We start from the raw sequence: 15,024 nt of genomic DNA, 5'->3' as shown, positions 1-15,024 counted from the left end.
TGAGAATGAATGTATTGGAAAACTTGAAAACTCTAGCTATATATTACTTGCTTGAATAAGTCCTTGTGTTTTTAAACTTGGTTAGCAGTTGTGATAAAGGTGGTAGCTTGAAGTACATCATTTGGACATTGTGTTTGGGTCTTGTTATGCAAGCTTTTTTTCCACCCTTTTATTGAGCACTCAGTTTTGTAGTATTTGCAAAACTAACTGCTGTCCACTTAGTCAAGCAAAATGCTCCATCTATGATGTACTGAGTATAGTCAGCAAGTGAGAAAATTACCTGCTGGCCAAACTGTTTTCCAAACAAATGTAACTGAACAAAGCATTGGTTTTTGCCAGTTTATCGTGTTCCTTAAGCTGCAAATATGCACATAAAGGATATTTGCAAGCTTCTAAGCTTTAATGGTTGTCATAAATTACTCCATTATAGAAGCAGAGTACAAGATAACACTTACACCGAGAAACATAAATTAGATAGAAGTCTATATTCAACAAAAGATTGTATTCTTGTCTGTGGCTTATAATAGCAGTTTTCTTCAAAGGTTTTGACGTGCTTTCAAGATTCTGTAATAATAATACTTTAACTGCATAAAAGTACATTCTAAAAATAATGGCAGTTGCTGTTTCTTGACCTTATCTATTCTGAAGGGCTGATACCATTCTTAAACACCTGTAGAAGCTCTTCTCCATTTCAACTTATATTTAACCCAATCAAGGCAGAGTTGTTAATCCTTACACTATTTTCCCAGCTTTTTTTTTTTTTTTTCTGTAATGGCTAATTTGTCCCTGCTCTGAACAAAACCCTCATTCTATACTAATAGGTGAGAAACAGGGAAATGAGGAGTGTGTAATGAGGAATGGAGGTCAAATAGCAGGGGTGTTTGTCTCACTGAATTGTCTCGCTTTGCAAGGTATCACGCAGCTCTCTGCTGTTCAGTCCTCCTTATCTGTGGGTGTATTAAAATACTTTCCTAGGGCACTTTCCTAGGTCAGCACCTGAGTCCCTAGTATTTAAGTCAGCAATTACCTGCACTGGGTCTGCATCATTTTTTGTTCAAGTGACACAGGGTGAAATTTCACCAGAGCAACCTCTGAATTAAAACTCTATAATGCAGTTGTGCCATTTTGTCAGATGACTAACATGGGGAAGTTTTGGGTATAAAAGTGATTTTTGTCTGAATGGGGGAGGGTGTGTGTGCCAATTTAGAGATGTATTGTGCCATATGAAAAAAAAAAAAAACAATAGGATTTTTCACACACAAGTTCTGTGCAGGGTCAGATCTCCGTCAGTTTGAATTCACACTTTGAATTCTACTCAGAGAACCTCAGTCTTCAGGTAAGCAACCTGTTCTTTTCTTCCTTTGTTGGTAATTAACTAATCGTAGGGTGGGCTTTCTCTGTCTTTCTCTTTTTCCCCATTTCTGCTGCACTCTTACCGCTGCTCACCAGGTGGCAGTGGGAGACTTTGTGAAGGTCACCAATGGGAAGCATCTCCCAGCAGACATGATCATTTTATCTACCAGGTCAGCTATCCCTGAATGTATATGAACTTGGGCTTCTGTTGAACTGAGGTTTTAAAGCATGTTATTTGCAGTTTTAAAAATCGGTCAGCCACAGGATGAGACTGTGCTTCCTCTTCCCTCCCTTCATTTGATATATAATTTACAACAGAGGTCTCCAACCTTGGCAACTTTAAGACTAGTGGACTTCAACTCCCAGAATTCTCCAGCCAGCATAGCTGGCTGGAGAATTCTGGGAGTTGAAGTCCACAAGTCTTAAAGTTGCCAAGGTTGGAGACCTCTGATTTACAACATGGGGTCCAGAAAGTTGGTGCACACTACACTAATCTTAATAAGAATTACCCAAAGGAGAAGGAAAATTAGCATTTGCATTGTAATTGGTCCCCCCCTCCCATTTTTAGGGTGAAATACTGCAGGTTTCTGAACTTTATAAGATTTCTCTTACGAAAATGAAAATGAAGCTTTGTAAGATTTCTCTTAGGAAGCTTCTCCTCCGGAAATATTGAGTTGCTAACTAGGGCATACAAAAATTTTGCTAGACCAATACGCGGATACAGCTCATCAGTCTGGAATCTGCACTGTATATCGGACATTAATATAATTGAGCGAGTCCAGAAGTATTTCACGAGAAGAATTCTACACTCCTCTGCTCGCAACAGAATATCCTATATCACCAGGCTTGACATTTTGGGCTTGGACAACCTTGAACTACTCTGCCTACGGTTGGACTTAAGCATAGTACACAAAATTATCTTTCCTACCAGTCAATGACTACTTCAGCCTCAACCACAACAATACAACACAACAGATACAAACTCAATGTAAACCACTCCAAATTTGATTGCAGAAAGTTCAACTTCAGCAACAGAGTGGTCAACGCCTGGAATGCACTACCTGACTCTGTTGTTACACCCTCTAACCCCCACTCCTTTAACCTTAAACTATCCACTATTGACCTCACCTCATTCCTAAGAGGTCTGCAAGGGGCGTGCATAAGTGCGCCATTGTGCCTACCGTCCCTGTCCTATTGTCCCCATTTATTTGTACCTATTTCCTGTATTCTTACTCATGCTTATACTTATACCTATTATCTTGTAAGCGATTGACAAATCAAATAAATAAATAAATAAATAAAATTTCCCATTCAGGAATTAACAAAACTTGATTTTATGCTCTCTTATCTTGTAACATTCAGCAATAATTATAATATTTATTGATTTAATTTTAGCCCCTTGCTAACAGCCTATTGAATATAAACATGCATAAAATTAATAGTAGCAATTTAAAACATAGACATATTCCAACATATATTACAATAGTGAAATCATAGATTTGCAAATTTTCCACATTATCTTCTGCTGTTAAATGAGATGAATGTTTACAAAGCTAACATTTCCAACAAAAGATAATTTCTACATTATGGTTTGCCTAAATGGATAGGTTCTTTCAGAAATGGGCAGCATGCAAAGAAAAAATAATAATTCCAGACCTTACTAGCTAATGTCATACTTCTAAATAGTATCAAAATTGAAAACTGTTCCTGATTGAAAGAATAACTAGTTTCCTTTAAAACTGTCTTCCTGTTTGCTTTATGGTCACTTTAAAACTTTTTTTTCTCTGAGGAAAAAGTTTGCTTCTCTACCATTTTCTCTGAATTTCCTTTCTTTTGGTGAGTGCATTTTACTGGAGGATGTTATTGTTCCATGATTTTTTTAGGCCTTTCCTTAATCAGAAAATACAGCTGTTTGCCTCCAAATAGTCCAGCTGTGAGGTATGCAAGGAATTGTGCCCACAGATTTCTTCTTGAGAATAAAGTGTTCTACTTTAAATTTCAAATGCTTGCTGTTTTTAAGATTCAAAAATTTCTGAAAAAGGCACACACATGTATATACACACACATAAAATATCTGTACTTTTAATATCAAGGCAAAAAGCTTTGACTGCCAATACACATTTAAACATTTCATGAAAGCCTCCAGAGCCTGTGGAGGGCAAAAGCGCCCCCACCTGCTGTGATGCAGGAGGCCAACTAGATCATGTCCACCATGGCCACGCCCATCCAGTAACGGGCAGAGAACCCATTTCTAAAATTTTTGAAGCTCACCCCTGCTGCTATACCAGACTGAGTCTCCAACAATTCTCACCATCTATTATTTATTCAGGAATATAGGATTCATAATAGTTCAGTGTTCCTCCCTAAAAAAAATTAACCTTTCTTTTTACAGAAAGAGTGGTTGATAAGCTACACCCTTTCTTACTTATCAAGGGTACTTTTTGATGGCAAAATAATATGAGAAAGTTGTGAAAATTTCCTCAGGAAAGTAATATTTATACCACAAGCGTCTGGTCATGATTAGTGCTGGATGTGAGCTGTAGAAGTTTGAAAGAGGCAAAATGTTTGTATTGATTTACCAAATAAGTTAAAACTTGAAATCCACATTTTTACATTGTGAACCGATAACCAAGCATCCCCTTCTTTTAAGACAATGCAATTATTCTGCTATTTTTCCGGAACTCTATAAAAGCCAATTAGGGCTGAGTTGCTGGAATGACCAAACAACCAAAAGGTTTGCCATGCAAGACAAAAAAAAAAAAAAAAGATGGCAAAATCTGAGTAGAATTTCAACTAAGCATCATCATCCTGGTTAAAAATAATCTGTTAAATTTGATACAAGTGTTTTTTTTTTTAAATAAGGGGCTAGGGTAGCCTCCTCTAGCCCCCTCCACACAGCTTCATGTTAAATGTCAGGTATATTTTACTTACTGCCTTTCTTTATAAAGGCCTCAGTTCACCAGAGTTTGCATGCTGTTGAGGTAGTGGTTTTTCTGATATACTACTTTTTTTTTTAATGTGTGCCTACTAAAAAAAAGAAAATGTCTGATTATTTAAATCCTTTTGGTAAAACTAATAATGATTTGGGGGGGGAGGAAATCAGTAGTTGATTAAAATAAAGACACTGGAAAACCAGTCACCTTTCTTTTTGAAGATTGTCTTTAAAGATGCTTGTTTTGTTACTTTTTTTTTTTCAGTGAACCTCAGGCAATGTGCTATATTGAAACATCTAATCTTGATGGAGAGACTAACCTTAAAATACGCCAGGTAAAATTAAATTTTGTTTTGGTGTTTGAAAGTGATGAAGTGATGACTTGGAAAATAGCTTGGGCTGTCTTTCAATATTAGTTGCATGATGTGATTGTAGGTGGAGATCTGAACTTTGTTGTTTTTTTCCTCTTAAAGGGGCATCTAGACCAAAGTTTCTTACTTTTGGCAACTTGAAGTTGCATGGATTTCAACTCACAGAATTCCCCAGCCAGCAAGGGGAATATCTGGGAGTTGTAGTCCACAGGTCTTCAAGTTGCCAAGATTGAGAAATCCTGATCTAGAGGTATTTGTTAATTTTAAGACAACATAGCATGAGGCATATTGGAAAATCATTCTTGAAGATCATTGCCAGGGTTGTAATTACAAAGCTGTTTTTGTTCTAGGTCCACATTATTCAGAATTATGTATCTTGCCTGGGATCTTTGGATTTTCTGTGTTAAAGTCTTGTTCATTGAGCAATGGCTTTTATTAAACCATACTGAGAATTTTTCTTGGCAGTGAAGGAAATCAGAATTAGTCTACATATTCTCCCTATTTTCATAGGACCATTTGTGGCTTGGGGCAGTGTATGTAAAGGCATTTTTAGGAACTTTCAAAGAGTCTATCTGCTCGCCCTCATTGAAAAGCAAAAACATTCTTATGCTTTAACAGCAGGAATTTTCATCCGTTTCTTTCCAAAGTAAATGGCAGGGAGATCCAAAGTACCATTCCATTATAGCTAGAATAAAATCAGGACGTAATGACTTCACAGCAGCCAGAGGGTGATGTCTCTGTACTGATGAGGATTGTGAAGTTCTGTGGGAATTGGAAAGTTTTCTCTTATCCTAGGTGGTCCATGCTGACTGAAGCTGGGAATTGTAGGCTTACAGGTTCCACTAGGAAGATAAGTTCCTAATTTGTGAAAGAGAATCGATATTTTGTCAGATATATCTATGGCTTGGTTCTATACAGGGATTGATTCAGACGGCTAACCTCCAATCAAAAGAAGACTTGATGAAAATGTCTGGGACGATAGAGTGTGAAGGACCTAATCGTCACCTCTATGATTTCACTGGAAATCTCCGCCTTGAAAATCAAAGGTATTCAACTGATATGAAAGCAACTGATATTTCCTCCTGTCCCCCAAACTTTTGCATGTCAAGAAGTCTCTCAAAAGTAGCTATATTCCCCTGTTCATGAAAACTGGTGATGGGGTGTGGAAAACAGCATGAACTGGAAGACAGTTAATCAAATTCTTTGTTAAATGGAAGTTATTTTCGATTAGAAAAACATATGATAAAACCCATAAGTTGAATCCTAAGGGCATGCATCCCTAGTGTTTAACAGAATGATGCTAAATGAATTGATTGAGCCAGTAAGAAATGTTGACAATAACGCTTTAAGTCTGTCTGGAAAATTCAAGTAGCACAAAATATGGTGGGTAAAATATGATAGATCACAGAGTGGTACAGTGGCCTAGAGGTGGAGCTCTTGGTTCACAATCAGGAGGCTGTGAGTTCAATCCTAGGTAGAGGCAGATATTTTTCTCTGGGCACAGATGAGAATATATCTGCTGAACAAAACTCCACATTGGTAATAGGAAGGGCATCCGACCAGTAAACACTCTGCTTAGCTCCATTCAGTTGCCCCGACTCCACCCGGAAAAAGATGATGGAGTCATTAAAAGGAGATGATGAAGAAAATATGATAGATCCTCTTAGGCCTTTGTCTTATACTTTAGCTGCTTTCTGCTGCATCGATGGCATTTTATTCCTATGGCAATTGTAGTATACTGCTTTTAATTTTTTATTTTGTTTTAATTCATTGTGTATTAGATTTTTTATTGATTTTATTCACATTTTAATTGCATGTCACCAGGAGAGATTTTTTTTAAAAAATAGGCCATAAAGAATTTTTTGAAACGATAGTATTTTGGCAGTAATGATAGCAGTAGCTGATTTGATTGTATTGTTGCTGCCATTGGGGGTGGGGTTTTTAATGGATTTTTATTATATGGTGATTTTTAAAATTTTCTAAGCTGCCTGGCATCGCCTATATAGAGTCACCTTTATTTGTATAGCCACTTGGGTGGCTGTATACATTTGCATAATAAATACAATAAATAGCTATAACTACTTTTACTGCTCTAATTAGTATATTTGGAAAACCTATATTTTGTTTTTTATTATACTATAAACTTCTATCTTCCTTTTTCTCTTCTTTCTCATCAGTCCAGTTCCAATTGGACCTGATCAGATCTTACTAAGAGGTGCACAAATAAGGAATACTCAGTGGGTTTTAGGAATAGTTGTCTACACAGGACATGACACAAAACTTATGCAGGTAAGTATCTGTTGATCTGTTTGTAAGTCTTAACATGTTTCTGTTGGGAAGTCCAGCAATGATTTCAAGCATATCTTTATTGTTTAATAATTTGGGTATTTTAAGACTAGATCCTACTTTTTTTTAACCTACGGCTAATGAGCATTAAAAAAAATAAAACATACCACAAACAATAAAAATGTCATGGAAACAATAAATACCAGTGTTAAAAACAATTCAAACTGATCAGATCTGGCTTAGGAAGGAATAGCTTGACTTCTTTTTCTAAAGCAGAAAACATGGGAATAAGCCTTGAGGGAATGTACTCCATAGTTCTGAAGGAACATTGATGTCAGAATGTAACATATTTTTAACAGGACTTTCCCTACTTATGCTAATGTATGTACAAGTTTATACCAAGATAGCGAGATAATGAAGTTCTCAACCATATAGGATTTTACAAGTAAAAAACAACACTTGAAATTATGCCTTGAAAAATTGTAACATTAGGCATAATAACTTTCTGGCATTCTGCATCAGACTGTCAGATTTATCTTACGTGTTTGTTTGTCTTTTAGACTGAGCTGTAGTAGTTGTGATTATAATAGTGCAGAAGTTTATAGAAATTAGAAGGTTGCTGTGTTTAACTTTTTGGAGAAAATACAACTATATTTGCAGAGTATATGTACTGTAGGTATGTGCACACAGAGTTATAGATAGGTAATCTTAACAGACTGGCTAGTAAATGGCAAGCTATAGTTAAAATGTTAAAATAATTAGGGACTGTGTTTCCAATTACAGCAAGGTCTTTAGTTATCTCCTTTAGTCAAGGGTCTTCAAACGTGGCAACTTGAAGACTTGTGGACTGTAACTCCCAGAATTCCTGAGCTAACATGACTGGAGGAAGAATTCTGGGAGTTGAAGTCCACAAGTCTAAGAGCTGTCAAGTTTGAAGACTTCTGCCTTTAGTTAAAGGAGTTCCTGTTCATTCTGCTACTACTTACAGAATGCTATTCAGCAGGGATGCATAATCACCTTCATCTCATGAACTGCATTCCAGAAGATACTTCATTGGTTAATGAATTAATCTACTGTCCACATTTCCACAATAAATAGTGAACCACAAACAGGTTGGCTTTGCAGTACAAGCTAAGCAATAAAAAACAACAAAGATTGGCAGTTGTGGAAATGCAACCAGAAGGTCTGCAACTGATCTGGTTAGGTGTGTTGTGTGAACAGTCTTCTCTCCCTTAGTATGTCTATTTCAACTTTCCCCAGTTTGATGCTACCCAGATGTGTTGAACTATCTGGTACAACACAACTGGAAGTCACTGGATTGGAGAAGACTGGCTACTAGTGCAAAGCAGGTGGCATTCTGTGTTTTAAATTGATAGCTGTTATGGGTGGAAAGGATAAAGAGAAATAGGGCTTCTGTTTTTAATAATGGATGTGAGTCTTTCATAATGTCTGGCTGTAATTTCATCTTGTTTTTATTATTCTTTTTTGTGAGCACAATTAATCATTGCAATTCTGTGGCTGATCCTTTTCAGAATTCAACCAAAGCTCCACTGAAGAGATCAAATGTAGATAAAGTTACCAATATGCAGATTCTCATTTTGTTTTGCATCCTTCTCGTCATGGCTTTAGTGAGTTCTGTGGGTGCCTTACTGTGGAACAGAACACATGGAGAAGTCATTTGGTACTTTGATTCCAATGGTGAGCAAAGACTGGATGTGCATAAATATGCTCTTATCTTGAAATCAAAAACATCATTTTAAAATTAAGAAAGTGAATGTTCTTCAAATGGATGCACCCACCAAAAAGCACCTGAAGTTTAGTGCAAACCAGCTGCCTTACTTTCCCCATCTTGTAAATGGTAAACATGATCTGGATCTCCAAAACCCCATTCATTTACAATTTGGTGTATTGCATCCCTCTTATTGTTCTGTTTTTTTTAGTCCCCAAAAAACTAGCTATGGGTTTGTGCCAAAGAAAAACACCTGCACTCATTGTGTTGTCTAATTTGATCAGAGTGTAAAGAGTTACATGTGCAGTCAGAGCAGAGTTGAGTTTGGTTTCATTTTGGCATAGTACTGGTTTATCTTCTCATTTTAAATGTAGTAGGGATGTTGCATAGAAGAGGCCTGAAACATGATAGCCATTACTTGATTTAAGAAAAAAATTAGAAAAGAATGAGTGTTTCAGAGCAAATATAGCTTCAGTCAGTATGGAGGCAGTTTTCAATTAGTTGGAAAGAATAAGAAGGAATCTCACTAACAAAATAAAGCAGAGGTCCCAGTTAGTATTTTTTATGCTTTATGAAAATGTCTACCATGGGGGGAGCAACTATCCTGTTCTCAAAATGGCTGTCAGAAGGGTGTGGCTTTTGTAAAGGTGGGTATATGTGTTGTGGCAGGATACTTATAAACTGTCCCAATCAGGGCAGTGTGTGTGTGTAAGTCAATGTTGATCCCTAACAATTGCCTGGACAAGTCCCTATAGTTTTCTTGGAAAGATTTCAGAAATAGTTCACTATTTCCTCCTTCTTAGGGCTGAGAGAGAACAACTGGCCCAAAATACCCAGTTGCCTTTGTGTTAAGGTAAGACTAGAAATCACAGTCTCCCAGTTTCTAGCCTGTCGCCTTAATCACTACACCAAGCTACACTATCTCTCAGGGGATATGAACTTGTCATAAAACAGTTTCCAAAACAGGCAGACTATGAAGTTGTACCCTGCCACACTTTAAATAAGATATTCAGAGTAGACTGTGGACTTTCACAATACCTCCACTCTTGTCTACCTCTTGCTATATTGACAAAGGGGGCAGTGTGTCTCCTTTCCCTCAGTGATTCCTTGGCTTTCTATCCTGGTCCTTGGCCAGCTTACCTCAGATTTAACACAAAGGAGTTAGCAGAGTCTTAAACGTCAATATGTGGACACAAAGCCCACACAAAATGATTTGCAGCTCTTCCTGATTATATTTCATGGGAAGACTGAATAGAGTATGGTAAGCTTTTGTGATGCAGACAATAGCAATAAATGAATACCTTTTCTGTAATGAGACAAAATGTCTTATTGGTTGCGATAGGCACTGTTCGTTGTATGCTCTGCTGTGTCATCTGCTGTTTCAGGTCAGTCACTCGTTGTCTGGATACAATCACTTTGGGAAAGACAACAGTGGGTCTCAGCCGCTATAGAACTGCTGCTAGCCGGGCTAGCTTCAAATAGGTGTAATGTTTATAACATAACATCATAACAGAGCTGCTCTTTTTCCCCCCTTCTGGGTAAGGGTACATCCTGCCAAAATTAAACCAAAGCAAAAGAAAAGGAGAGGGGAGATAAGGACAATACATTTCTTAACTATGGAACCTAGATATATTTAAAGGAGGCAATGAAACAAGTTCATGAAAAGAGCCAAAGGGAATCAAACTGTCGTGTTCGCTTTGTAACTATATATGCATGATCAAAGTGATCGTTCTGGTAACATCTGCAGTTTCTACCTGCAGCTGATCAAACCAAAATCTAGATAGTCTAATGTTGTGTTTAATGGAAGAACCTACAGAACGTCCTTTAATGGAAATTCACTCTCTTCCAGCTCTGCTTCTCGGCATGTTACATTTATTACTTGTGATTGTGAAGGAAGTTTAGGGCCATCATGGTTAATAGTAATCTGAGCCTCAGTATATTAGTTTAAACATCCCAGTGTTAATTCCACAATGTAACTCTGTGTTATGTGAAAAAGTTGTTTCAACTTGTCTTAACTCTCCCACCTCTTCCAGTATATGGGTTATGGAATGGGAGATAGATCTCTGCCTTTTAGCAGTATACCAGTTATAAACCTATATACCATCACTTCCTGTGTTAAGCACTTTGGGCTAGAAGCATGCTGCACAATTCTCAGTCCACAGCTACAGTTTCCACATTCCCTCTATAAATATCTTTTTTTATTCTGAATTGGATAAACTCTTCTCCCCAGCTGTTCTCCCTGCTCCATAGCCTAAATTTTCCCACCCAGTTTGGATAGTAAAATTAAATCACCCCATAAAGGCATTTTGTGAGTTGGAAAAGACCAAACAATCCACGAAAATCCCTCAGTTGTACCATCCTCTGCAGATAACCAGGTGTAGTTTTCTCCTCTGCAGGAGAAAAGCTCCATAAAGCAGAGTGATGAGCTGCATGTAAGTTTGCAACTTTTTGCATGAAGTAGAGTAGAAAAACAGAATAACAGAGTTGGAAGAGACCTTAGAGGTCTCCTAGTCCAACCCCCTGGTCAAGTAGGAGTCCCAACACCATTTCAGACAAATGTTTTCTGAAGCTTTTGAAGCTGAAGGCATCTGTGCTGAATGCTGAAATATCTGTAGAAACAAGCATCATTTGAGTGCCATTGGTAGTGGTGGAGGATCTTATCTGATACTGTATGTTCACTGAATAATCTTGATTGGAGTGATATTGGTTTATCTTTTGAGTGAAAAATGGTTTTATATTGTGTCAACATGAACCCAATTGAATCTCAGGATGAACTGAATCAGAAATGAGATATACACTCCATATTCTCCCCTGTTTTAGTTGTCATGGTTTATCTGGTATTTTAAGTAAATGACAGGCTGTTCAGTCCAGCCCTGACTGCAATATACAAATATTAGTATTTTACTGTTTTTGGACCTTAGTAGCGATATATTAAAAAGCTTCACATGAAATTGTTAGTTCATATAACTGCAAGGTCAATAGTGAAAGCTTTGTGATTTCTTGTTTCTTAGCATTCCTTTTTGTCACATGAATTGATAGCACTGTTTCCCAATCTGTGTGTTCCACTTCTTTGGGGATTACACAATCATATGTGTGCAGCCAATATATCTTCTCTTTCTCTAACTTCCTCTGCCTGTGTCTGTTTTAACCTGCAGAAGTCCGATCCACTAATTTTGGATATAATCTGCTGACCTTTATAATCTTGTACAACAACCTCATTCCCATCAGTCTACTGGTGACTCTGGAAGTTGTGAAGTTTACTCAGGCTCTTTTTATAAATTGGGTATGTACAATTAAATGCAACTTAGTTTAACAGCACAACAATGAGAGACAAATGGATATTAAGTTATTAGACTTTTAATAGTAGTAAAATTTGTAAAAATGTAGCATTCATATCTCCCTATCCATTGTGATTCTTAAATTGGAGGAAGAACCTGAAATAGAAATTTTAATAAGTAAAAATAAGTATAGTTTTTTTGGGGGTTAACAATGAATATGCAAAATAAAGACAGATTTCTTGAATTTAAGGGCCTGGGGCAGGCAGCTTACTGTCTTTCCTTCTAATTATAATTTGCTGAACCAGGTTGAAACTGGTTAAAATATGCAGAAATTGCACAAAAATGGTTTTAGTCTTGATTGAAATACACAACATTTGAATGACTCTGATTGGTTAAGAAACAAATGTGTCATTTGACCCATCACAATCTATGGTACAGTTTGGTGTCAGGAAGTATGTCTTGGTTTCAGGGATTTTGATTAAAAGAGATTTCAATGTTTTCTACTTTCTAATCAGAGATACACTGAGTACCATCTTGGTATTGTATTCTTGTACCAGTTATTTTTGTCTTTTTTGTCTCTTTTCGTTTATAAATGACTAAGTTTAAAAAAATAATTATCATGTACACATTATAAACAGAACAGTATAAAACTAGCATTCAAGGATTATGGTTTTTTGCTTGTTTTCAGGACATAGATATGTATTATACTGAAACTGATACACCTGCAATGGCGAGAACTTCAAATCTTAATGAGGAACTTGGCCAGGTAAGGATAAAGGACGGCACCATAACAAATAGGGGCTGATCCATGAATCAGTTTGAGATAAATTTGCAGGCATCTCATTTTTTAATAGCAATTTGTAAGATTAATCCAGGCATAGCTTGTAATAAGAGTGGGGAAATCTGTGACTTTCCAGTTCTTAACTAAACTTTTCATCAACCCATATTATTGGCTCTTACCAGTTATGTGATTGAGCTATACCTAGTCCCTTTCTGCATCGCATATTCCAGTAGGCATTTATCTAATGAGAATTGGGGTTGTTTTCATGTAGCTTGGTAAATTAATGACACTACTGACTATAAAACAGTTAGTTGGACTTAAGTCTACTTTAGATTCTTTATACGAAGCTTAATATCTATTTGAACAAGTCTTCATTATCTCAATGCCTTTTAATTTTTCATGTGGCATTTTTCAGGGAAACTATATGATTTCTTACACCAGTTATTCATTTCACAAAAGTAATGCATCTACCTTATTTTATTTTTTATCTCCTTCGATAAATTTGAAGCAAAATTCAAGGTTGTGAACCTAGAAAGACAAAAACAGTCTGAATAATAGATTCTGCTTTAATTTACACAGAATTAATTCCTGTGAGAAAAAGACTGATGGGGTTAATTTTAAACCTGAGTCTTTCCTGACTTTCATTCAGCAACCTAACAAGGGAGTCTTGTTCTTATTCATTAGACTGTATATTTAGTTCAAAATCTGTGTATCATCCTGCCTCTGGTGCTCTCAGTCAAATGTATGACTCACTTCTGTACAGTTGTATACTAAACTCTTATATACCGAGATAAGTTGCTGTACATTTTGCAAAAGATAACTTAGGTGCACATTTAGTTGAAGAACTAGTCACTAAGCTTTTCCCAACCTGTATTTGGAATATATTGATATGTGTTGATGGCATTTCCCAGAATCAGCCAATCTGGTCACATTGACAGGGAATTATGGGATTTGGATACTTGACAAGTCTGAAAGGCCTGTTTGGGAAAGTGCGTTAAACAGTAGTTAAATCAATCAAGGCCTCATTGTATGTTTGTCCACGTATCTCAGACAGGGCTCCATTAAACATTATAACAATACACTTTAGAACTGCTTTAATTTCCAGTTTTCTCAAAGATCTACTTTGTTTTGTTCATAATAGTATATATTATTTGTCTCCTAGGTTAAATATCTATTCTCTGATAAAACAGGCACCTTAACATGCAATATTATGAATTTTAAGAAATGTAGTATTGCTGGAGTAACATATGGGTATGTACCATGCTTTTATTTGCTGTATTAGCTTAAGGGATCATTTTTATTAGATTGATATTGTCTTACATTGTGTGTGTGGGATTGTAACTCTATAGGTTTCTAGTAGTTTTCATTTTACTTACAACATTGTTAATTTTGGACCCAGGAGATCAATAATTTCATACTTTAAAGTAGCAAAATCTACCTACTCCCACCAAAGAACAAATACAATTTCTCCATTTGCTGAAATTAAGATGTCTAAAGGCCTCAGAGGTTCCAAAATTGTTAGCCTGGGTGTATTGTTAGGTGGAAGTACAAACATAGAATACAGTTTGAAACAATATAATGCATACAAAATTGTTTGCATAGGATTGCTTTTCTTTCGTTAGATGTGCAAAAAATAGGCAGCAGAGACTATTTTGGTCACATTAATACAACAAGTTAACACCTGCCTTCATTGTTTTCTGAATTCATCCATTTGAGTTTACATAACACACAAAAGTGAAATGCACCACTAGGTTTGTACGCATACTGTGACACTGTATAGTCATAGGATCATGTTTTAGCTAATGTATTGTGCAATACCAGGTAGAGAGTTGATGTTACTCCTGCATTTTCAGAACCTTAACTCCCCTCAATTCTGCTGGATGTATCATAGATAGTTCTCAATTTACAATTATTTAACAAACATTCAAAATTACAAAATGGTGTTGAAAAAAAGTGACTTACAACTGGTCCACTTACTTGTGACCATCATAGCATTCACTGGAGACACATGATTGTGATTTGGGCACCTGCAAACATCACTCATGTGTGATAGTTGCAGCATCCCATGGTCACATGTGCACCATTTGCAGCGCCCCCAGCCAGCTTACAACAAGCACAGCCAAAGGAATCCAGCAGGCAGAATCTCAAGTTGTGGTTACACGATGTCTTGCTTAATGATCACTGTGATTCACTTAACAACCATGGCAAAAAAGGTTGTAAAATCAGGTGCAGTTTCATGATGCCTCACTTATGCACAGGTATAGAATAGGTGACACCTGGCTCAATAGTAGTAA

General features: G+C 36.6%; 1 protein-coding gene and 1 long non-coding RNA gene across 29 annotated transcripts in view; one reads left to right on the top strand and one right to left on the bottom strand.

The window, feature by feature from the left end:
• ATP8A2 (ATPase phospholipid transporting 8A2) overlaps window positions 1-15,024 on the top strand; it is a 367,147-nt gene that overhangs the window by 86,642 nt on the left and 265,481 nt on the right. For 16 of the 28 annotated variants that reach the window (XM_087966285.1, XM_087966283.1, XM_087966298.1 and 13 more), the window contains 8 exons: window positions 1,450-1,523; window positions 4,551-4,620; window positions 5,575-5,702; window positions 6,834-6,945; window positions 8,475-8,640; window positions 11,827-11,954; window positions 12,638-12,715; window positions 13,893-13,981. In XM_087966285.1, the coding sequence (XP_087822411.1) occupies window positions 1,450-1,523; window positions 4,551-4,620; window positions 5,575-5,702; window positions 6,834-6,945; window positions 8,475-8,640; window positions 11,827-11,954; window positions 12,638-12,715; window positions 13,893-13,981 (845 nt within the window). Of the gene's footprint in view, window positions 1-1,268; window positions 1,337-1,449; window positions 1,524-4,550; window positions 4,621-5,574; window positions 5,703-6,833; window positions 6,946-8,474; window positions 8,641-11,826; window positions 11,955-12,637; window positions 12,716-13,892; window positions 13,982-15,024 lie in introns of those variants that run through there. The other 12 variants (XM_087966309.1, XM_087966307.1, XM_087966303.1 and 9 more) reach the window with 2 other exon arrangements.
• The window catches only part of LOC148130399 (uncharacterized), a 103,620-nt gene that overhangs the window by 22,670 nt on the left and 65,926 nt on the right, over window positions 1-15,024 (bottom strand). The window lies entirely within an intron of this gene.

Source organism: Notechis scutatus, chromosome 5 (genome assembly GCF_049901735.1).
Source record: "Notechis scutatus isolate UNSWTSFEM ecotype Mainland chromosome 5, rNotScu1.2, whole genome shotgun sequence".
Taxonomy (NCBI): Eukaryota; Metazoa; Chordata; class Lepidosauria; order Squamata; family Elapidae; genus Notechis; species Notechis scutatus.
The sequence above is the reverse complement of the archived record's forward strand: the minus strand, read 5'-3'. Positions and strand labels throughout refer to the sequence as shown.